The sequence below is a fragment of the Hypanus sabinus genome, chromosome X2, assembly GCF_030144855.1.
Source record: "Hypanus sabinus isolate sHypSab1 chromosome X2, sHypSab1.hap1, whole genome shotgun sequence".
Taxonomy (NCBI): domain Eukaryota; kingdom Metazoa; phylum Chordata; class Chondrichthyes; order Myliobatiformes; family Dasyatidae; genus Hypanus; species Hypanus sabinus.
Window position 1 is genome coordinate 9,212,583 of NC_082739.1, and position 22,652 is coordinate 9,235,234.

The following is a 22,652-nucleotide window of genomic DNA, read 5'->3' on the forward strand; positions in this document are numbered from 1 at the left end:
CTTTCCTGCCGAAACACTTGCCCTTTTAAACATTGTAATTTTATCTGCATCCAGTATCTCTGGCAGCTCGTTTTAGACATTCACCAAATTCTGTTGACAGCTTGCCCCTCAGATCGCTTTTAAATTTCTCCCCTCTTGCCTTAAACCTGTGCTGTCTATTTCTAGCTTCTGACCTGGGAGAAACATTGTGATCTTCTTCCCAATTCGAACTTCTTAAATCTTGATGACAAGTTTCTTAAACTTACCGTTTTTGCCTCTTGTCCTTGCAGATAATATTTGATGCTGAACTACATGTATTTCACTTTTAAATGCTGCTTCTGTTTTCTGCTCCACTCTGCACTGCATTCCTCCAAGCATGTGATTCTGATTTACCCTTCACAGGTCTTGTCTTGCACAATTGAAATCGGCCTTCGCCCAGTTTAACTTCAGGACAGAGCTTATTCTTTTTCCATACTGTCTTAAAGTTTTATAGAGCAATGTGCATTTAAAAATGTTTGTTTCAAATTTCACCTTATTTTATTATCCCCCTCTCAACGATAAGGTGCTCAACAAATTCTGGCCAACAATATGGGTGAAGCCCTCCCCACCATTGAGCACATCTATATAGAACAAAGCAGCATCCATCATCAACAACCCCTACCACAAAGTCACCCAAGTCATGCTCTGCTCTCACTGCTGCCATCAGGAAGGAGGTACAGGAACCTCAGGACTCACACCACCAGGTTCAGAAACAGTTATTGCCCCTCAACCATCAGGCTCTTGAACCAGAGGGGATAACTTCACTCGCCCAATCACTGAATTGTTCCCACAACCTGTGGACTCTTTCAAGGACTCTTCATCTCATGTTCTCAATAATTATTGATATTTATTTCTTATTATTCTTTTTGTATTTGCACAGTTTGTTGCCTTTTGCACACTGGTTGTCTGCCCTTTTGGTATGGTCTTAGATTCTATTATGGTTATTGGATTTATTGAGTATGCCCACAAGAAAATGAATATGGTGACATACTAAATGCGTGCTTTGATAATAAATTTACCTTGAACTTTGAATTTGTTCCAGATTTTAATTGGCCCATTATTGCTCATGAATTCAGTCCTTCAAGCTGTGGTGTTCAGAACCAAATATTTTTGCCTTTTTTCTTCCTTGTAAGGTGTTTCTTAAAGCTTTCCCTTTTACCAAGTTTCCACTGGATTTTTTTTTCCAATACCACTTTGTTTATGCGGTAGCAAGTTTTCTATGATGAGTCCACTTAGAAATACCTGTAACATTTTTCTACATTAATGATGCTTTGTGATTGGTTGGTAATGGTGTTTCTTTTCCACTTTCTTTGACTTATTGTATTATATAGTTCTATTGAGTGTCCTATTTGAAACTGTCTTTTATCCATAAAGATCAGCCTCTGGCATTCCTGTTTCTCTCTTTCCCCCACCCCCCGATCCCTTCTCTAAGGACATTTGAGCTTGGTTTTGTCTTGGAATAGCTACCATCTATATTTTTTTCATTATAGAGCATAGTTGTCTACCAAACCAGTATGCATGTTCCAACGGGAAATGTATCAGCAACATTTGGAAGTGTGATAATGATGACGACTGTGGTGACTACAGTGATGAAAAGAATTGCCGTAAGTCCCACCTGAATTTAGCAGCAGTGAATAAGTATTATGTAATTATCTCTATGCTATAATAACAAATTGCTGCCAAGGTTTAACTGGAATATCTGTTACAACTGTGGTGCAGTGAAACCTCTCATCCATTTAACTTTGTAATGTTGCCCCTTTTACCAGACATTTCCTTTACAATGCTAAGCGTATTGTTTGTGAAACTCAGCATGCTTACAGATTGTACAATTAAAACTTGTTTTGTCCTCTTAATGTAAGTCTTCATATTTTTTGTCTTATGATGTACAAAGCGCAGGTTAGTGTAGCCCCCCCCGGTAAGCCTCAGGCTCGCTCAGCTTGCTTCCGTCTAGGGAGAGCAGCCTTAAGCCCTGCCAAACTGGATAATCAGCTTGTGTAGATGCTGTGTGATGTCCCCACCCCGCCAAATAACAGACAGTACACCATATGCAATTAAATGATTATGCTTTATAGATCTTACCGGAATGATGTACTTAATAGAAATGCAATATAAAAATAAAAGGCGCCAAACTTATCAAAGTCCAACCACTTCGTGCACAACCCATTGGAGCTCAGTTAACTAAGTCTTCTTGCCACCATTCGATCCCCCTCCGACCTCCTCGACCCGCTGTCTGGGACCAACAACAGTGGTCAACCAGAAGCTCCACACGAATCTGTCCTCTTTTCTCCGAAAACCCTAGGCCTCGGACCCCCGTTCAGGGCTGTTCCGTCGCCCAGCTTACAACATTGCGTCTTCTCCTTCTAACCCCCCTCGCGCCATCTCCCCAAAAGTCCGCGAAGTCACAGCTCACAGACCCACAAGAAAGAATAACATCTGTTCCAATTGGTTAACAAATGAATACAATTCCCATTATCAGCAATCATAACCCAAACAAGCTTCGAGAGAAAGCACTCTCTCACCAGTTAGCATAACAAAGAAGCATTTTTACTTTTAACAAAGAAGCCATTTTGATTAATGCAAGCAGTAACACAAAAAAAACCCTTACATGAGCACTTACATAAGCATGAGCACTTTTACTTTCACAGCCACAGGTGCTTGTGATCCCAGCTCTCAGTTTAAGTGTCGATCTTCAGGGATGTGCATTCCAGCGGCATACATGTGCGATCGTGAAGATGACTGTGGGGACAATAGTGATGAGGAGCAGTGCAGTAAGTGACATCAAACATTCATCTACTTTATGTGAATAATCTTCAGCAATGATTCTGTCAAATTGTATCTTTTGTGCTTTTGTTATTCCTTACTATATAAATCTAAAAGAGTATTTTTTAATTACCCAAAACTTGCAAAAATAATGGAAATCTCTCCCTCCCCCCCCCCAAACTTTTATTATTGACCTTAATAAAAAGATTAAAGTTGGGTGTGGGGTTCATTCTGAAAAATTGCTGTGAATATCATTGGCAAGGCCTAGTATTGTGACGGAATCTGTGCATGATAGAATGAGCTCAACGATGCAGCAATTCCAAACCTATCATTCAACTCCCAAGGGGAGACCAGTGTTGGAGCAACGTCACGCAATCACAGCTAGGCGGTTGCAATCAGCTTACGACTATGTATTTGTGGGCATGCATGTTGAAATCCCAAACTGATTGGCATTTGTGTGGGGAACATTTTGGTATTGGCTTGCAAAATCGAGCAATTTTTTTTTAACCAAGCTCCATGTTTTCAATCATGTTTCCTGTTTAAATTTCTTGCACTTTTAACCCATCTCCAGTAGGAGGCACGTATTCTGTCTGATCAACTGCATGAACTGAAATTGTTTCTTGTGTGGCCCATTCCTTTCCTGTGATTTCAGATCTTCCACATCCTTGCTTGGGGGAACTTTGGCGTGAGTTTAGTTGACGAGGTCACATTTTATGTTCTAATTCTAGTGTATCACATAACCAGAATTTTATCCTACTGCAGTATAATTCAACCTTTTTTATGACACAAGAAAAATTTGAATTAAAATAGTTGGAAAGATCAAGAATTTACCTTCCCACACTAATTCCTATCAAAAATTTTCTTGCAAAATTAGTGTTAAATAATGTTAATTACTAGAGATTCTGGATCATTAATTTTTTTTGTTGGCTTTTGTGTCATTCCACTGTTTACTGCTCATAAATTACAGGCAGCTAATAAGTCAACGATTTGGATTTGAAAGCACTTTAACTGATGTAAAATTAATTAATATAAAGGTAAATTATGTTGGTAGCTTTCCATTAGGATTGTGAAATATTTGTTTTTAAGTTTAATGATATTATCTAGATCCTTCTGTGTATGTAATTAACTTTTACAGTTTTTTTTCCTTAAATTACTTGCAGCATTAAACAGTTGTAAGAGTGATGAGTTTACTTGTGCCAATGGCTTGTGTATTCGGCGTTCTTGGATGTGTGATGGGGACAATGACTGCCGAGATTGGTCAGATGAAGCAAACTGCACTGGTAAGTGATAGTTCATAACTTGAATTTATTCAAGATCTCTAGCAAAGTGATGTAATAGTCACATAGACACGAGGAAATCTGCAGATGCTGGAAATTCGAGCAACATACAAAATGCTGGCGGAACGCAGCAGGCCAGGCAGCATCTATAGGAAGAAGTGCAGTCGACTTTTCGGGCAGAGATCCTTCGTCAGGACTTATTCTGATGAAGGGTCTCGGCCCGAAACATTGACTGCACTTCTCCCTATAGATGCTGCCTGGCCTGCTGCATTCCACCAGCATTTTGTGTGTGCTGCTCTAATAGTCACATAGCTCAATTTGGGAAATGTTTCAATTGAGTGGTAGTAAAAAAAACAAGCAAAATACTGTGTTGCTTTTCAAAATGCCAGAGTTCATTTCCAGTGCATTGGTTATTCATTTGGTTAATTTTATGTATCTCAGAACAGCTAATGCTTCCAAAATAACTTTGGAGGCCCAAGACTCAGATTATAATACTTTTTGAAAGATAAATACAAGTCATTTATGGTTATTAAATTTGAGAAAAAATAGCTTTTTCATTATTTTATTGGCAAAAAGATGATACAGTTCCAGCTATGGGTAAGTCTTGAATTGGCTGGCATACAATGTAAGTATTTCATTGTCAATAGATAAGTTTTCCTTGAAGTAACAATGAGAACCAGAATTTAGGATGATCATGGGATTTGTATGATGTCTTGGATGTTGAGGAATATTGAGGGTTGGGAGAAAGAAACAAATGTGGGGAGAAGCTCCCAAGAGTGTTGGGAAAATGTATGGAGATACTTAAAAGAAATTAAGAAGGCTGAGGGATTATAGAAAATTGTCAGACAGGATTGGGAGAAAATTAAAGATATATTGGGAGAAGAAGAAAAAAAAAGGGATAAGTAGGACCCATTGGGGATAATAGGAACAATCTGTGCAGTGAGCCAGAAGGAATAGGTAAGGTTCAAAATTTTCATCACTATTCACAAAGGAACAAGGCTTTGTAATTGGAGAGTTCAGTGAAGGGGCAGGTAAAAGTTGAGTGTAGATGCTCCATAAATAAGTACTCGATACATTAGCTGGTACCATGGCGGCTAAAGCTCCAGGGCTGGATGGGAATTATCTCTGGTTGTTAAGGGAAGCAAGGGAAGAAATTAGTGGGGCACTAGCTGAGATTTCTGTCTTTGAATGTAAGTGAGGTACCAGATGACAGTAGGACAGCAGGTTTGCCATTTTCGCAAAAGCAAGCAGGGGAAAAGCCTGATAGCATAACATCAGTGGCAGAAAAGATACTGGAAAATTTTCTGAAGGAGAGGATTAATTATCACTTGGAGAGGCAGGGACTAATCAGAGACAACCAACATGGATTTGTCAAGGGCATATCCTGCCTGGCCAATTTGAAAAGGTAATAAAGTGTATCATTGAAGCTGGGGCAGCAGGTGGGATTTTAGTAGACCCTTGACAAGGTCCCAAATGGTTCAAAAATTTAGGACCAATGGGATCCAAAATTGACTTGGCAATAGGAGACAGTTGTGGTGGAAGGTCACTTTTATGATTGAATGTTTGTGATCAGTTGTGTCCCACAAGGATCAGTGCTGGGACCCTTGCTGTTTCTAACATGCCAATGCGTGATGCATGAACAGCAAGATAGAATGAGAGAGAGAGAGAGAGTGGTTGAAAGAGCAGTTGATAGTGTGAAATGTAGTCAGACTACAGAGAGATGGCATTGCATTGATGAAATTGGCTGGAAAATGGCAGATGCAGTTCAATGCAGACAAATGTACGGTGATGTATTTTGAGTGTGCTAATAAGGCATGAATGGCAGTGTCTTGGGGAGTATTGAGGAATATTGGAACAACATTAGGAAGATTGAGATACTGATCTTCACAAGTCAGGACATCCCATATAGAAGTGGGGGAGATTATGTTTTAAGTTTTGATAAAGAAGATGATGCTTGATAAAACTTAGCATTTACATATTCAAAAACAGCAAATTTAATTTATGAAACACTCTCAAATTAAAGCTATCAAATGGATCAGTTATAAGGCACAAATAAACATTTTATTGGTCCTGCTGAAGTCTCTGCCCAAAATGTCAACTGTACTGTTTTCCATAGAATGCTGAGTGCCTTACTGAGTTCCTCCAGCATTCTGTGTGCATTGCTTGGATTTCCAGCATCTGCAGATTTTCTCTTTTTTTGTGGTTTTATTGGAACCTCTGCCTTTTACTTTAGAATAATCAAATTTGTCCAAAATGCATCTTTTCTGTGGTGTGCTACAGAGTGTAAATGCATTGTTATCTCTGGAAATGTGTCTAATTATATTGCTTATTTTCTGGAACAATCATTAACACAAACATTTTCTTTAGAAAATAAACACACCTGTGACGCTAGCGACTTTACTTGCAAAAATGGTAACTGCATCCAGCTTGGTTGGTTGTGTGATGGAGATGATGACTGCTTTGATGGGACAGATGAAGGAGAAGATATCTGTGGTAAGAATGCTGTGTATAAGTCACTCTCATCTCTTTTGTTTATTGACAATCTGTATGTAAATAAAGTGAATAATTTGCATCAAAAGTTGAGACATTAACTTTATACAGCATGTAAAGTTAAGTCAAAAACAAATTAAGGCTATTTCTGTCTTTGAGACAGTATCAAAATCTCAAATACCTGTGCATTTTGTACAAATGTATTTGTGTATGGATGTGGAAAAGCAAGTGAAGAGAAAAATCTCAAATGTTTAAAGATGGCACAAACATAGAACTTTAACCTGAACTTTCTTTTTAAAAACTAAATTGCATACAACATAAAAAAATTAAATAATTTCTAACAAATAATCCAATTGCATATACAGTTTGGTTTTATTGGCCATGCAATCTGTGGAGCTGAGTTTTAGTTAGTTACAAGTATATAATGTTGAAATCGTTTGGGTCATTCTAATGATTTGTGATTTAAGTTTTAAGGTTCAGTTCATTTAGCCAACTAGTTTGCATCTGTTCAATGTTAGAATTGGAATAGATGACAAAGTTTAATTAGCATCTGTTAATATCTGCATGTGTCCAGTAAAGATTTGAGTTCTTGATATCTATGTTTTTCCTTTTTCAGTTTGGCCCATGCATTATTAGTACTTGGTGCATTAATAAAATCAAGTCAGTTAACTGCAAAGGTCTATATAATTCCTGAACAGTGTGGGCTGTTTAGTACATGTATTAGAAGTCGAACATGCAGTTTTATTTCCAATATGTCTTGATACATTCGCTTTTCCTCCAATCATGTTTTTGTGCAGTTAAGGCTGGTTGTAATGGATTTAAATGTGACAATGGTACATGTATTGGAATGACAGAACATTGCAATGGCGTGCCAGACTGTTTGGACAAATCAGATGAGCAAAACTGCAGTGAGTGCTTCTTTTTTTTAAAAAAAACTTTCAACCATGTACTGTATATTTTCAACACTTTTTAAAAAGTGGCTAGGTGGACACTTGAATTCTTTGGCATGGACTGAGTGCTGGATGATGGAATAAATACAGAAGGATGTTTGCTGATGTGGATAATTTCCTGTTCCATTGCTGTACAATTCTGTGATTCTTTAATTATACAAGCATTATTCAGTTTGCTCTGTAATGTAATAGTCTGGAAGAGCAATACCTAACATAATACAGTATCAATACGGTCACATTTAAGGCATTATTGTGTATTAATATTTTTGTTCGGTTAAAGATAAAATTGATTATTCTTGCACAAGTAGAAACAATTCAAAAATCTGTTCAAAGTGTTATCTTTATTATTATTATCATAGTTAATAATTAACAGGTATCTTTTGACCAAGGGAATTTCATGCCCTACTAGGGTATGTATGTGGAATTTTATTGACATTTTATATAATTAAATTCTTGATTTACTTCTTGACATAGTTTCTGTATTCTAACCTCTGGTTACTGCTTTGGTTTTTTTCCCCTTCCATTCAATTTAACTTGTTATATATAAATGCTTGACTTAAAATTCATAAAATGTATATTTGTTGTTCCAACCAAAGGATTTGTAATTCCCACTTTCCCAGACATAAATAGAAAGATATTGCTGCGAATGGCTTGATATGACTTCCATCTGCATAAACTAGAGAAATAAAAGTTGCTGTTGTATTATAATATTAAACTTGAATATTACCACAGTTAATTTTTTTTTTTATCAACTTCATCAGGTCCATTGTGCTCCCGGTACTTTGAATTCGCCTGTAAGGATGGACTCCAGTGCTTGCAGAAAGCGATGGTCTGTGATGGAATCCGACAATGTGACGATGGTTCAGATGAGGATCCAGATTATGCTCATTGTAGTATGTCTCTTCATTATTTTCATAGCATGTTAAAGCCATGTAAAGCAAAATCTCTAGAAAGTTACTTGATAATAGGATTTGTGTTCCACCACATGGTCAAATTGGGTCACATTTTTGGGAGAAAAGAAGTTGGTCTTCCTGACCCCATGTGACTGTTGCACATGTTGGCCTTGTTTCCAGGTGGTAGTTGATTTTTGTAACTTTGGATAACATTGTTTTTAAGACTGATCATTAGCTATCCTAACAGAGTTAATCGAATAACCAGCAGAAGCAAGGACTGTAACAAAATAAATGTAACTAATTTTGCTCTGTTGTTATCCAGTGGCAGGCACTTCAATCAGTTCTAAACCTAGCTGAGGTTAGCATTAAGCAGAAATCAGATAAAATATTCTTAATTTATTAGGCTTTAAACCAGTCAATACTTCTGCTCGCTGAGGAAAAAGAAACCAGATTGTAACCATTGTCAAATTTTGGCCTGTGAAATCTTCCTTGCCCTTTATTATACTGTGTTAATTGAGGAAAAAAAATTTCCCATAGAAAGGTGCATCCAAACAAACTGAATTGAATATGCAAGTTATTTTCAGAACTGATTTTATAATTTATAACCATCCATGTATGAGTAACATTAAACTCAAACTAGACATGTCCCAGAATAACAAAGAAGTTTGGTAAAATGCTGACAACTGTTGGGAATTTGAAGAATGCATAGCAAACCTCATTACATAAATATCCTTTTTCTGCTGTTTGCAGTACAGCTCAAGGAAAAAAGAATTACAGAATCGCAAGTTTAATCCAGATCAGGCTTGGTTTCTCAGCAGTAATTATAACTGTTAAAGTTTTAATTAATTCTGAAAAGTCAGAAGATAGATAATTAAAAATAAACTAGTTGATAGGTTACTTGATGATCAATGTTTATTTACATGTAGAATTCCACTGAATCTTCCACTTAGCTAAATACTGAAAAATCATCAGAAGTTTATCCATTATCAAACATGGTTACTCTTCGGCCACTCTTCCCTTTGGTGCAAAGCTGAGTTTCCAATCTAAATTTTATCCACAAAAGAGCAATACCTAAAGGTTAGTGGTTCTTTATGTCAAATCATAGGTGCTTACTGAGATACAAGGGTGCTATTTATTAGTCACTAGAAAGCTTACTGTTTATTTAGCTAGGACTTGCCTGTCTTTTCAGTGTCCAGTTAGGAACATTTAGCATGTTGGCTGATAGTTGTCTTGGGCGATTTGAGATTTCTTTCAGTTTCAGTTGTGAGCTATGGTATTTTAAGACTGAATAATATTTGGGTAATTAATTTATCAAGACAAGTTCCATGGAGTAGAGTGGACCTGGCAACTCTGAATTATTGAACACGTTAAGCAAGTTTGCCTTTTACTGTCAGCAAATTATTCAGTCAAGAGAAAAGACTAGTGAATGTTTTAGGTGAAATCCTTTATAAGGACCAAAGTACAATCAACGGGAATTATTTCTATTGCTGAAATTTACAACTATACCAGTTACGTGTGTATGGTATATGCATTGTATATAATACCTGTAAGATCATAAACTCAGGAAAATCAAGGTAGCTAAATATTTATAGCATGATTGAAGGTTCACACATAGTATAGTTTATGAACGAACAGATTATGACAGCAGATCTAAAGATGCGAGGAAATTTAGTTTTTGGACATTTTCCAGAAGTGAAGAATATCTGTATATACAGTACATAGATTTTTCAAAACCTAAGTCCATAACAACCATTTATCACTTTAAAATTGAATGATTAATATATGTGAATTGTTAATGATCTGATATTGAATATAAGCAGAATTTCTGGATAACGTTACAGGTGAGAAATGCAGGAGTGGACTCAAACTTTTGAGATGGTGTCTGCAAGCACTCAGTAGTTAAAATTTTGTTGCTGTGTGTCTTTTTTTGGGGTGTCATGCATGTCACTCAGTTAGATTGCCTTGTAAATTGAACAGATTAACATTGTGAGGATATTAACATTTCCTATTGATATTTTTATTTTGTAGCCCAGACAGAGGAGTTCAGTCGAACTTGTGAGCCCTTCAGTTTCAAATGCTCGAATGGAGTATGCATTAGCATGGAATGGAAGTGTGATGGGGTGGATGACTGTGGAGACTATTCAGATGAAGCAAATTGTAGTAAGTAGACAGTTTTGCCTATACCTGGTGGTTAATGATCATTCTATGAAATTTCTCTTTAATTCATCAGATGAATTGTTTAGTACATTTTCCACCTATAAAATGCATCATTTTCTTTAAACGTCAGTTGTTTAGATTTACCAGGTGGGGACGATTGATCTAGAAAAGTGGCTTTGAATCTCACTAGGGACTTGATGAATTTGAATTAAAATAATATGTTGTGATTTCTTTTAAAGGCTAATAATACTGGCATTAAACTGGTAGATTTGTTTCAAAACTGACATGGCTCACTAATGTCCTTTTGGGTAAGGAAATCTATGACTTCTTGCCTAATCTGACCCATGTGCTGCTCCAAACATGTCAATCTGACTGCTGAGATTGGGCAATTAAGGTCAGACAGCAAATGCACTGCTGGTGAATACCCATCCCATAAATAATTATATTATACAGTGTTAATTGCTTTAATTTTCTGTATTTAGGTTGCTACACTTTTTTTAAAACAAAAATCCTTACCAGGCATTGATATGGTTTTTGAATCTTTGCAGGATATCCGACTGAGACACCTTCTTGTATGAAGTATTTTCAGTTCAGTTGCCAGAATGAAAAATGTATACCAATGTGGTGGAAATGTGATGGGGAGAATGACTGTGGAGACTGGTCTGATGAAGATGGCTGCCCTGGTAGGAGCCAAAATAAATACAATAATATGAATTCTTTATGTTACTTGGGTGGAATAAATTAATAACTGGTGGGAAATGCTTGTAACTTGTTTCTACATCGTTATCGCTGATAGTCACTACATTTAAGAAGTCTCTGTTTGAGCACTTTAAATTGCATAAGCATAGATGTCTCTGGACTAAGTACTGGAAGAAGGGATTAATATGGATTGTTGCCACGGTACATCTTGGAAGTGATGAGCTGAATGCCCTTTTTCCAGACTGTATGACTCTGGGTGCTGGATTACACTGATTTAATTACAGTGTAGTAATGGAAATTGGTTTTGAAATGAAAATAGTCACTTCCATTTGCTATAATTATATGGGGTGAAAAGAGAAAGACCAAAGATGTAGAATAAAACATCGAAACAAATTTCAAATATGAAAACATTATCATTGTTAAAGAACAAGCTTGTATTTATATGGTACCTTTCATATCTTCGACAGCCATATTGAAGTCCTATTGGTAGCAAACAGCCTTGTGGCCAGGTGAAGTTTTAGTCAGATGTTATTCCCGTTTCATTGGATGCTTGCATGTCAATTTGGGCTTTTCTCTGTTTAACATGACAATGCAGCACTCTTTGTATGGCACTAGTGCTTGTTGATATTTCCTGCTCATGTTTGCATTGAGAAAGCAGAATTTGCAGAAAAAACAGATAGTTTTAGATATACTAATTTAGTTCTGGCTCCTAAAATGACTACTTATTTAGCCAATGAACATGAGTCTTTGCATCCATTTTAGGTTCAATTCCTGTTCCACACGCTACTGAAGTTCCTTTGAGTTGTGGCCCCAACCATTTCAGATGCAATTCTGGGGGATGCATTGTAAACCATTGGGTATGTGATGATTACGAAGATTGTGGGGATGGTTCTGATGAGGAAGGTTGCCCATCTATTTCAGGTAAGAACAAATTATGATGGCTGTACATAAACTGAGATCTTGGCTTCATTGAACATAATATATGTCACAAAATATTGGGGTTTCTTTATGCACCTTTCTCGCTTAAAGTCTGATATTTTTTTTAAGTGTCACAATCAGTGAGAGTAAAACAGAAATTTATTTCATTATTAAATATTGCACTGCTAAAACTACCACAGCTGGGGCTTATTGAACAAGGGTTGCATTTACTTCAAAGTTCTTGCTGCATTAATCCCTGGAATTTCCAACATGTATAAATTTTGCAGCTAGTGATTCTCTAGTAATTGTTCACATGTATGTTTTATAATAAATCTCTTGAATATATTTCTAGTTGGTGCCATACTGGCCACTGCAATTGAAATGTCAAGAGCCATGATTTTATAGAGTAGTGTTTTTCTGCTGCTGTTGATTTAATGGCATATTATGGAACATTTGCTGAATTTGACTATTTACTCATCAAATTTTGCCAAACCCTATGCTAGGGTAGTAACTTGACAAGAGAGTCTAAATGTACTATGCACCTGGCCCTTGGTTTTCTGTTTGAGGGGATTGACATAGAAATGAAGTTAATGACCTTGTGGTAAAACTTTTTTTCTTTTTTTATGAATGTTATTTTATTTTGCTCAGCATAACAAAACTTTCAATTTCCAGATACGTTTACATTTCTTCCCCTCACAGATATCAGAACACTTCCATCAAAGTATAGACATCACCACAACATCCTATACAAAAGCCCTTATTAGTATAGTAGACAGGTTTACATCTACATACTGCAGAAAAGGTTGCCATGTTTTATGAAAACTATTTGTTTTTGAGTGTACCATACATGTCAAAAAGCCCAAAGGAATGTATCCCAAGAGTAATTTACGCCAACCAAAAAGTCCAGGGGCCTTATCGATATCCAACAAAGCAAAATTGTTCTTCCTTGCACAAAAAGTCAGGATGTTTAAAAAGTTTTTTCTGATGTGTATTAATAATACAACTGCTGGGTAAGCCTAAGAGAAAAGACAGTAGGTCCAGTTCAAGTTCCATCTTCAGAATCTTTTCCATTTCACCCAAGATATCACTCCAGTATGCCTGAAGTTTGGGACAAGTCCAAAGACAATGGGTGAAAGTTCCAGTATTTTCTTTACATTTAGAACATATTGGAGAAGCCCCCATCTTAAATTTTGAGAGACGATCTGGAGTCAGATAGGCATTGCAGAATTTTGAGTTGCAATGCTTTAGTTCTATTACAAACTGAAAGTTTCTTTGTATTGTCACAGATGTCTTCCCAGGTTTCAGCTGTAATTTCTACTCCCAACTCTTCCTCCCAGACCCTTCCCAGCTGCTCAGCCTCTCCACAAGAACATTCCCTCAGGATGCTGTTTTTTAAAAAAAGTACTAATGGAGACTTCACCCTTAGAACGAAACACCCTCTTTTCTATGTCAGAGCTATAGAAATCGGTTAACAATGATGTTTTTTTTTCTGTATATAATCTCTTATCTGAAAGAAACGAGAAGATCCTTGTTGGGTATGTTAAATTTCTGTATTATTTGAATAAAAGACATCATCATTCCTTCATCAAACAAATCTCCTAGATGGAGTATACTCTTAGAAATCCAAAGTTTAAATCCAGAATCCATTATGCCAGGCTGAAAATCTGGACTGCCGATTATTGGAGTGAATGGTGATATTTTCGCTGCGTTGCCCTCAAGCCCTGACTATATTAATTGTTATTGAATTGCAACAATATTCCTTAACTAGTTTCATCTTATTGAGGAAAAGCAAATTAATAAGAGGGCTTTTTGCTTGTGAAGCTTCAATATCTAGCCAAATTGAGGAGGGGTCCCTGCAAACCACATAAGATAAAAAGGAACTTAATTGATATTTTTTTGATGGCTGGAGAATCCATAGCCCCTAAACTACTGGAAAGCTGTAACTTAGACATTTTAATACAGGGTCTTTTTTGTTCCAAATGAAAGAACCAAACCAGCCATTTATTTTTTTTTTAAACATGTGTTGGGTAAAAATGACTGGAATCATTCGTATTGGGTAGAGCAGATGAGGAAGAATGTTCATTTTGAGCAAGGTTATTCGGCTAAGCCAAGAAATGGGCAGAGTGCTCCATTGCTCAATATCTTGTTTGATTTTGTCAACGAACTGTGTAAAGTTAGCTTTGAACAATTGTTGAAACGTAGGTGTGATAAATATGCCTAAGTAAGCAAAACCAGTCTGTGACCAGTGGGTAAAACTTTATGTATTATTAATTGTTAATATATTAATGTCTTTAAATTACATTTTTTATTTTATAGTTTTAATAATAGAATTTCCCTGAATATCAGTGAGTTTTTAAGTACTTTGATAGACTGTGAACTGTGACCTACTTGTAGTAAGGAGCCATCTTGAAAGCAGTTCACTGTTCTCTTGGTCTATAGACAATTTCTCTGCCATTGATTATCCATAGTTCACAATAATGAGTTTTGCTACCCTATTACATTGTCTTCAGTGATGATCATCTTTAACTGAGCAGCTGTGATTCCAGAACAGTTGTCCATTGAACTTTGATTTTGTTCATAATCAGCAAATGGGTCAGCTGACCTAAAACTGACTATGTGGGAAGCAATTAAAATTTGAGGAACTCAGAGTTGTTTCACATTGCACTGTTTTATCCAGTTTGAATCTTGCATGGCTAAGATTGTCTCTCCCATCAAATGCCTGTATTTCTGTATTATCATCTGGTTAGTCCCAAATGTGCTTTGCATTGTAATACAACAGTACAATGCAAATGTTGGCTCTACAGGACGAGATGCCCCTGCCCACCATGATGCCATTTCAAAATAACTTCATCTGTTTGCACATGGTCTATATCCCTTCATTCCCTGACTGTCTAAATGCAAAATGTCTCTTAAAAGTCACTACCATATCTGCTACCACACTTCACCTGGTAGTGCGTCCCAGGCATCTTTTTTTTAATGTGCCTTATCTATTTCCTTAAACTTTGATCCTCTCACCATAAAGTTATCCCTGTTAGTTTTTCCTGGGGGTGGGGGGGGGGAACTGTTTACCCTCTATGCATCTCATAATTTGTATCAGATCACCCTTCAGAGTAAACAATCCAAATTTGTTCAACCTCTCCTTATACCAATACTCTAATCCAGGCAACATCCTGGTGAACCTTCTCTGCACTCCCCAAAGCCTCCCCATCCTTTGTGCAATATTCTCATTGAGTATGAAATGCTCATTTTCTAGTCGGCTTATGCTGTATAAAACCTACAATTTTCACTGCGAAGATAAAATATGGTTTTCATCTTGCTGACTGAGGCTATGACATGATTGAGGAAGCATTATATTTGGTTAGATACATAGATACTTTATTGATCCCAAAGGAAATTAAAGTGTTGCAGCATTATAAGTGCACAGATATACAAATATTAGAAGAGAAGTAAGAATAAAAATAAGTTATCTCAAACAGTCTAACAGGAGGGGGTCATCATTTCCCTGGCTATAGGTTGACTCATTATAGAGTCTAATGGCCGAGGGTAAGAATGACCTCATATAGCACTCTTTGGAGCAGCACAGTTGTCTTAGTCTCTTACTATAATGTTACGTATCCCGTAACTGGATAACTTACCAGCAAAGATAGAGAGGTCCGTTGAAGTCTGATGGCACTATTTTCAAACGTTTTTATTTATAAAGGGGGCACAAAAGTAAGGTTAATACAAACATTCAGATAATATACATCGTCAATACTCAATCTAAAGTGCGGGTATAGTAATAATCATCATTAACAAATAAGCTCTACTGTTGTCTAGGGGATAATATATTGTCCGTTGGAAATATAAAAGTCACTCAGAAGTCTGCAGGCTTCAGCCTTTTGGGAATCGCTGGGTTTCACGTGTTTTGAGAGAGATTTGGTGAGAAAAGGAAAACTTGCCCGGGTCTTTATGAAGCAACTCCGTTGAATCGGGAGCATTGGTTCCCCGTTGTTAGTTCGAAGTCCTTTTTGGTGTTATCAGCCATCCGCTCCCCAGGCAAAGGTGAACGGAACGCACGTGGCTTTGAATGGCTTCCAGCTAGCACGGGAGCGCTGAGTGATGGTGTGTCCTTCTGGTGCGTCGCTGGGGTACCGTCTCCTGCAGTCCCCTTTTATCTTGACTTGCAGAGTTGTAGATGTCCATCAAAGTAGGGTGATGCACTCCCCAACCCCACATTGCCCGAGGGTGTCCATGTCCCTGGTAGCTTGCACGTAGCAGGGAGTTGCAATTCACACAGGTGTCTCGAAGTACAATGGTCAAAACCGTTGCATTGTCTCTCATTTCCTGGGTCCGAGACCCGAATTAATGGTGATCTTGCGATTCTCCGGAAGGAGGGGGCTGCTCCCGCCCCTTCAGCCCCTCCGAGCTGTGGTACATTCATCACAATAAGTGCTCCTCTGTTCAGCCAAGGTGGCATGCAGAGTGTGAGAAACATTGACCAAAATTGCCAGGATTTTCCGTCGGGTCCTTTATTCTACCACAGCCTTCAGTGTGTATAGTTTGGCTCATATAACAGAACCAGCCTTTCTAATCACTTTATTGAACCTGTTGCCATTACCCGTGTTGATGCCATTGCTCCAACACACCAGCACATAGAAGTGGTACTATGTAACTCAAACTTGTTTGCCTTGTTGCCTACTTTAGAAACTTTTAATTTCTCATTACTGATGTCCGTTATCTTTGTCCACATTAATATGATTTATTAAGTTTATTTGGGATGCCCTTGTGCTAATGTTTTTGTTTAGTGCAATCAGAATTGATTTTTGAAAACTCTTAATCCATTGAGCATTTAAAATCTTGGGGGTCATGTGATGCATTTTATATTGGCAGCAAACAGAACAACTGTTTCTACCACTACGGCACGGCCTTCTGGAAAATGTAGTGTATCAGAATTTTCTTGTGCCCGAGGCAATAACTGCATTCCCAACTGGAAGCAGTGCAATGGTCACCGAGATTGTCGTGATGGATCAGATGAACTCCACTGCCGTAAGTACATCTGCTGAACAACTTGCAACTGAATCTGTTGAATTAGTTAACAAATTAAGAGAATTATTAAGATTTTATCGCAGAAGTAGGAAGTGATTTAAATGCACTGGTTCATGGACAGTTTTCTGTAACTGGTTACAATGGGTTTTCCATTACAAGTCCTTCTCATTCATGGTAGAGAGGAATACAGTTGCTTGTAATAACCAACCCCTTTGGGTGTATTATCTCTATGTACTTACTTCATCAACTGGTAGGAATAGGTGTGCATTAAAGGAAAAAAGAGGGGAAAAGAAAATATAGTGAGTAAGAATATTTAAAATTGACTGCAACATATGGCCATCTTACTGTGACATATGAGTACATATGAGCTGTTTGTACTCTTAGTTAAGAAGCTATTTATAGTATTGGCAAAAACAGTATAATAACCTTAAGAACAGACTTTTCTCAAATATTGATGCACTTAGTCCCCTCACTGAGATGAAAAAATTCCAAATTTAAAAAGAAGTCTTAGAAAACTGGACATAAGCCCATTGATCAGTACGTGCAATATGCTGAAGGTTTTTACTTGACATGGTAGTGTTTTATTTTTAATATGCATATTACCCTGCTGAACATGTTGTTTCATTGTGATTAACTCTTGGGTTGTTTAAAATCTGGCACTTCATTGCAACAATCTAATTTTCAGCTACCCATGCTCCATTACTTTGCTCAAATGGAACTGTATGTGATGATGGCGAGGCATGTGTAAGCCCACTGGAACGATGCGATGGATTTCTGGACTGCTCTGATAACAGTGATGAGAAGAACTGCTCGAGTAAGTCACAGATGTAAATATTAAGAATTTGTCAAGCAGCATCTAACTTGAAGTAATTGGTGTTTTAAGGCTATTTGAGTAAGGAATTGAAACCAACTCTGTAAGATTTAGCAACTTTAGTTTGTAGTGGTGTTATTGGGATAATGAAAATTAAATTCAAATCTAAATAAAGTATTATTTTTTTTGTGACAGTATAACTCTAAAAGATGCTTGCTTTTCTGATTTTTGTTTTCATACAGTTGGGGGTTATAAATATTTCCATCACAACATGATGTCCTGCTCTGGAACAGACTCTTTACTTTTAATGTTATACTTGAAATCAAAGATATTATGAGAGACCCCTATTGTCCATTGTTGACTAATGAGTCAGGATGACAAAGCATGTTAAATCTTTACTTGCCCTTAAATGCAATGCAAGGCATTGGCTTCGATGCTGAAAAATTGCATTGTTAATCCAGATTCAGGCCTGGCATAAAGTCCTGATTTATCTGTTAATGGAACTCCTGCTGCTTCCTATACAAACCTTGCTTTCCCTGTCCAAAAGTGCTTTGCACCAGTTTTATGATTGCAGTATGTAGATTAAGAGTGTTGGTGCCTTGTTTTTAAAGGATCACAAAGTTAGTCAATAGGTGTCACTTAAGTTTTTTTTTGCCTATGTGAATGTTTCAGTGTCTCTTCCTTTTTGTATTTGCGCCATCAGTTTCGTCTGTAGCTGATTCTGTAGTGCAAAATGTGCAACTGACGAGATCTTGCCAGGACTGTATCCTTCACAACATACGGCGTTTTAACCAACATATGTCGTTTTAACCAAGTCCCCCTTTAGCTCCATGATTGTTTAATTAGTGTCAAACAACATTTAGACCTGAATATTAACCTCAACAAGTGTGAAGTCTCATTCTTGTTGATTTCATTATTTTCAATTTAGTAAGAAAAGTAATTATCACTCTCTTCTTGCGCAATCGAGTCTTTCTGGTTCTCCCTATTTCACTATTGTTTTGACATTGAATTCACTACTCCAACTGGAATTGCTTGACTTTACACGGTTCTTTAATGATTCTCAATTTGATGCATTAAGGAGAAATACAGAACCAACAACACTTACAAAATAATTCTCCATTCTTAAAATTAGCTGATGTTTTTCAATGTTAATAGTAGACTACTTTGTTCAGATGTCATTTCAACCAAGTTCTTGTACAGCATATTGATGAGTTTTTTTCTTGTATTCATGCAGTGTGTAAACGTTATCTGATGTTTATTGTACACCTGAAGTCATTGCTCAGGGAGGTTAAGTAAATTATTTTATTTTATGGGTCTGGTATCCTATGGACTACAGATTACATTTCCTGAAGAACATTAATGATCATGTTTTTTCTAATAGCAATCCAGTAGTAACTTCAAAAGTGACATTGTCATAGTGTCATGGAAATGAACAGCAGGGAAACAGGCCCTTCAGTTCATTTAATCCGTACGAAACCAGTTAAACTGCCTACTCCCATTGACCTGCACTGGGACAATAGTCCTCCCCCCCCCCCCCCCCCAATACCCTTGCCATCTATGTACCTATCCAAACTTCCTAAAACATTGAAATCGAGTTTGCATGCACCACTTCTGCTGGCAGTTTGTTCCACACTCTCTCGGCCGTCGTGAGTGAAGGTTTCCCCTTGTGTTCCCCTTAAATACTTTACTTTTCACCCTTAACCCATGGTCCCGAGTTGTAGTCCCATCTAAATTCAGTGGGGGAAAAACCTGCTTGCAATTGTTCTATCTAAACCCCTCAAATTTTGTATACCTCTATCAAACCTCCCCTCAATCTGATACATTCCAAGGATTAAAGTCCTAACCTATTCAGTCTTTCCTTATAATTCAGGTCCTCCAGTCCTGGCAAAATCCTTGTAAATTTCCTCTGTATTCTTTCAACCTTATTTACATCTTTCCTGTAGGTAGGTGACCAAAACTGCACACCATACTCCAAATTAGGCCTCACCAATGTCATATACCTCAACATAACATCAAAGTACTGTACTCATTACTTTGATTTATGAAGGCCAATGTACCAAAAGCTTTCTTTATGACTCCATCTACCAGTGACACCATTTTCAATGTATTATGGACCTGTTTTCCCAGATTCCTTTATTCTACAACACCCCTCAGTATCCTACCGTTCACTGTTTAAGACCTATCCTGGTTTGTCCTACTGAAGTGCAATGCCTCACCCTTGTCTGCTTTAAATTCCATATGCCATTCTTCAGCTATTTTTCCAGATCCTGCTGCAAGCTCTGATAGTCTTCCTTGTTGTCTACTACACCTCCAATCTTAGTGTCATCTGCATATTGCTGATCCATTTAACCACACTATTACCATTGATATCGATGAGGAGCAACAATGGACCCAGCACCAATCCCTGTGGTGCTGCACTAGTCACAGGCCTCCAGTTAGAGGGGCAACCATCCATTACCACAGTCTGGCTTCTCCCTCAAAGCCAATGTCTAATCCAATTTACTACCTCCTCTTAAATGCCAAGCGACTGAACCTTCTTGACTAACCTCCAATGCGGGACCTTGTCAAATGCCTTGCTAAAGTCCATGTAGAACGTCCATTGCTGTGCCTTCATCAGCCCTCCTGGTAATTTCCTCAAAAAAAAAAAAAATCTTTCAAGATTAGTTGGACATGATCTACCACACACAAAGCCATGCTGACTATTCCTAATCAATCCCTGTTTATCTAAATACTCATATCTGGTACCTTAGAATATCTTCCAATAGCTTTCCCACTGTGGATGTCAGGCTCACCAGCCTATATTTTCCTGGTTTACTTTTAAAGCCTTTCATAAACAGCAGAACAGCATTAGTGATCCTCCAATACCTCACTTGTCACTAAGGATTCTAAGTCCCCTGCAATTCCTGCACTTGTGCCACCACAGGGTCAGATTGAACACCTTGTCAGGCTTTGGAGATTTATCCACCCTAATTTGCCTCAAGACAGCAATCATCTCCTCTTCTGTAATCTGTATAGTCCATGAAATCAATGCTGCTTTGCCTCACTTCTATAGACCCTGTGTCTGTCTCCTATGTAAGTACTGATATAAAAAATCAATTTAATATCTCCCCCAGTGCATAGTGTAGTGATTAGTACAGCGCTTTCCAGTACCAAGGACCCAGGTTCAATTCCTGCCACTCTCTAAGGAGTTTATATGTTCTTCCTGTGGCCGAGTGGGTTTCCTTCAGGTGCTCTCTCGTTGGGATTTCTATATACTGATGAAGGAAACTTTCCTGAACACATTTGACAAACTCTGTCTTGTATAGTCCTTTCACAATATAGGAGTCCCAGTCAATATGTGGAAAGTTAATCAGCTACTATAACAACCTTGCAGCAATCAGTTTCTCTTGCAACAGTCCGATCTTTTTACAAGTTTGTTCCTCTAAATTCCTAGGGTTGTTGTGTGGTCTATAATATAGCCCCATTAACATGGTCATGCCTTTCTTATTCCTCAGTTCCACCCATTACAATTCATTAGACAAGTTTTCCAGTCTGTCCTGGCTGAGCACTGCCGTGACAGTTTTCCTGACAGTAATGCCGCCCCAATCCCTCCCATTCTGTCGCAACTAAAATAAGGGAATCCTGGAATATTGAGCTGTCACTCCTGCCCCTCCTGCAACCAAGCCTCACCAATAGCTACAATATCATAATTCCAGCTGTTGATCTATGCCCTGAGCTTATCTACCTTTCTTACGATATTTCTTGCATTGAAGTATATACAGTACAGTTTAGGACATCAGTCACACCATGCTCAATGTCTTGATTCCTGACTTTGTTTGGAGTCTTAACAACATCTGTCTCTACAGACTTTCCACTATCTTCTCTGATATTCTGGTTCCCATTCCCCTGTAGCTCTAGTTTAAACCCCACCGTACAGCACTAGCAAATCTTCCCGCTAGGAAATAAGTCCCCCTCCAGTTTTGGTGCAAGCTGTCTTTTCTGTACAAGTCCCACCTTCCCTGGAAGAGAGCCCATTGATCCAAATATCTGATGCCCTCCCTCCTACACAATCTCCTTAGCCACACACTAAACTGTATAATCTTCTGATTCCGGCCTCACTAGCACATGGCATGGGTAGCAATCCTGAGATGTTGCCCATTAGCTTATCACCAAACTCCCTGAACTCACTTTGCAGAACTTTGTCGTTCTTCTTATCCCTGTCATTGGTACTTACGCGGACCACTACCTCTGACTGCTCACCCTCGTGAATGCTGGGGACTCAATCCGAGATGTCCTGGACCTTGGCATCCGGGAGGCAACATGCTATCTGGGGATCTTGTTCTCATCCACAGAACCTCCTTTCTGTTCCCCTAACTAATGAATCCACTGTCACCACATATTGCCTCTTCTCCCCTCTTTTTCTTCTGAGTCACAGAGCCAGGCTCAGTACCAGAGACCTGACCACTATGACTTTCCTCTGCTTAGTCATTCCCTCCCTTTTCTCCCCCCCTCACCCCAACAGTATCCGAAGTGGTGTACCTGTTGTTGATGGGGATGGCCACAGGGGTACTCTACACTGCCTCCTTAACCCCTTTCTCCTTCTTGACTGCCACCCAGTTTCCTGTGTCCTGCATCTTGGGTGTAATTACCTCTCTATATATCCTATCTATCACCC

The 22,652-nt window shown here is 38.0% G+C and overlaps 1 protein-coding gene across 1 annotated transcript in view; it reads left to right on the forward strand.

Annotated features, from left to right (window-relative positions):
• sorl1 (sortilin-related receptor, L(DLR class) A repeats containing) overlaps positions 1-22,652 on the forward strand; it is a 215,176-nt gene that overhangs the window by 119,906 nt on the left and 72,618 nt on the right. Inside the window, exons 23-33 of the mRNA XM_059956940.1 lie at positions 1,509-1,622; positions 2,664-2,786; positions 3,939-4,058; positions 6,423-6,548; positions 7,343-7,453; positions 8,257-8,388; positions 10,417-10,548; positions 11,094-11,228; positions 12,007-12,165; positions 17,032-17,187; positions 17,873-18,001. Coding sequence (XP_059812923.1) covers positions 1,509-1,622; positions 2,664-2,786; positions 3,939-4,058; positions 6,423-6,548; positions 7,343-7,453; positions 8,257-8,388; positions 10,417-10,548; positions 11,094-11,228; positions 12,007-12,165; positions 17,032-17,187; positions 17,873-18,001 — 1,437 coding nt within the window. The remainder of the gene's footprint in view (positions 1-1,508; positions 1,623-2,663; positions 2,787-3,938; positions 4,059-6,422; positions 6,549-7,342; positions 7,454-8,256; positions 8,389-10,416; positions 10,549-11,093; positions 11,229-12,006; positions 12,166-17,031; positions 17,188-17,872; positions 18,002-22,652) is intronic.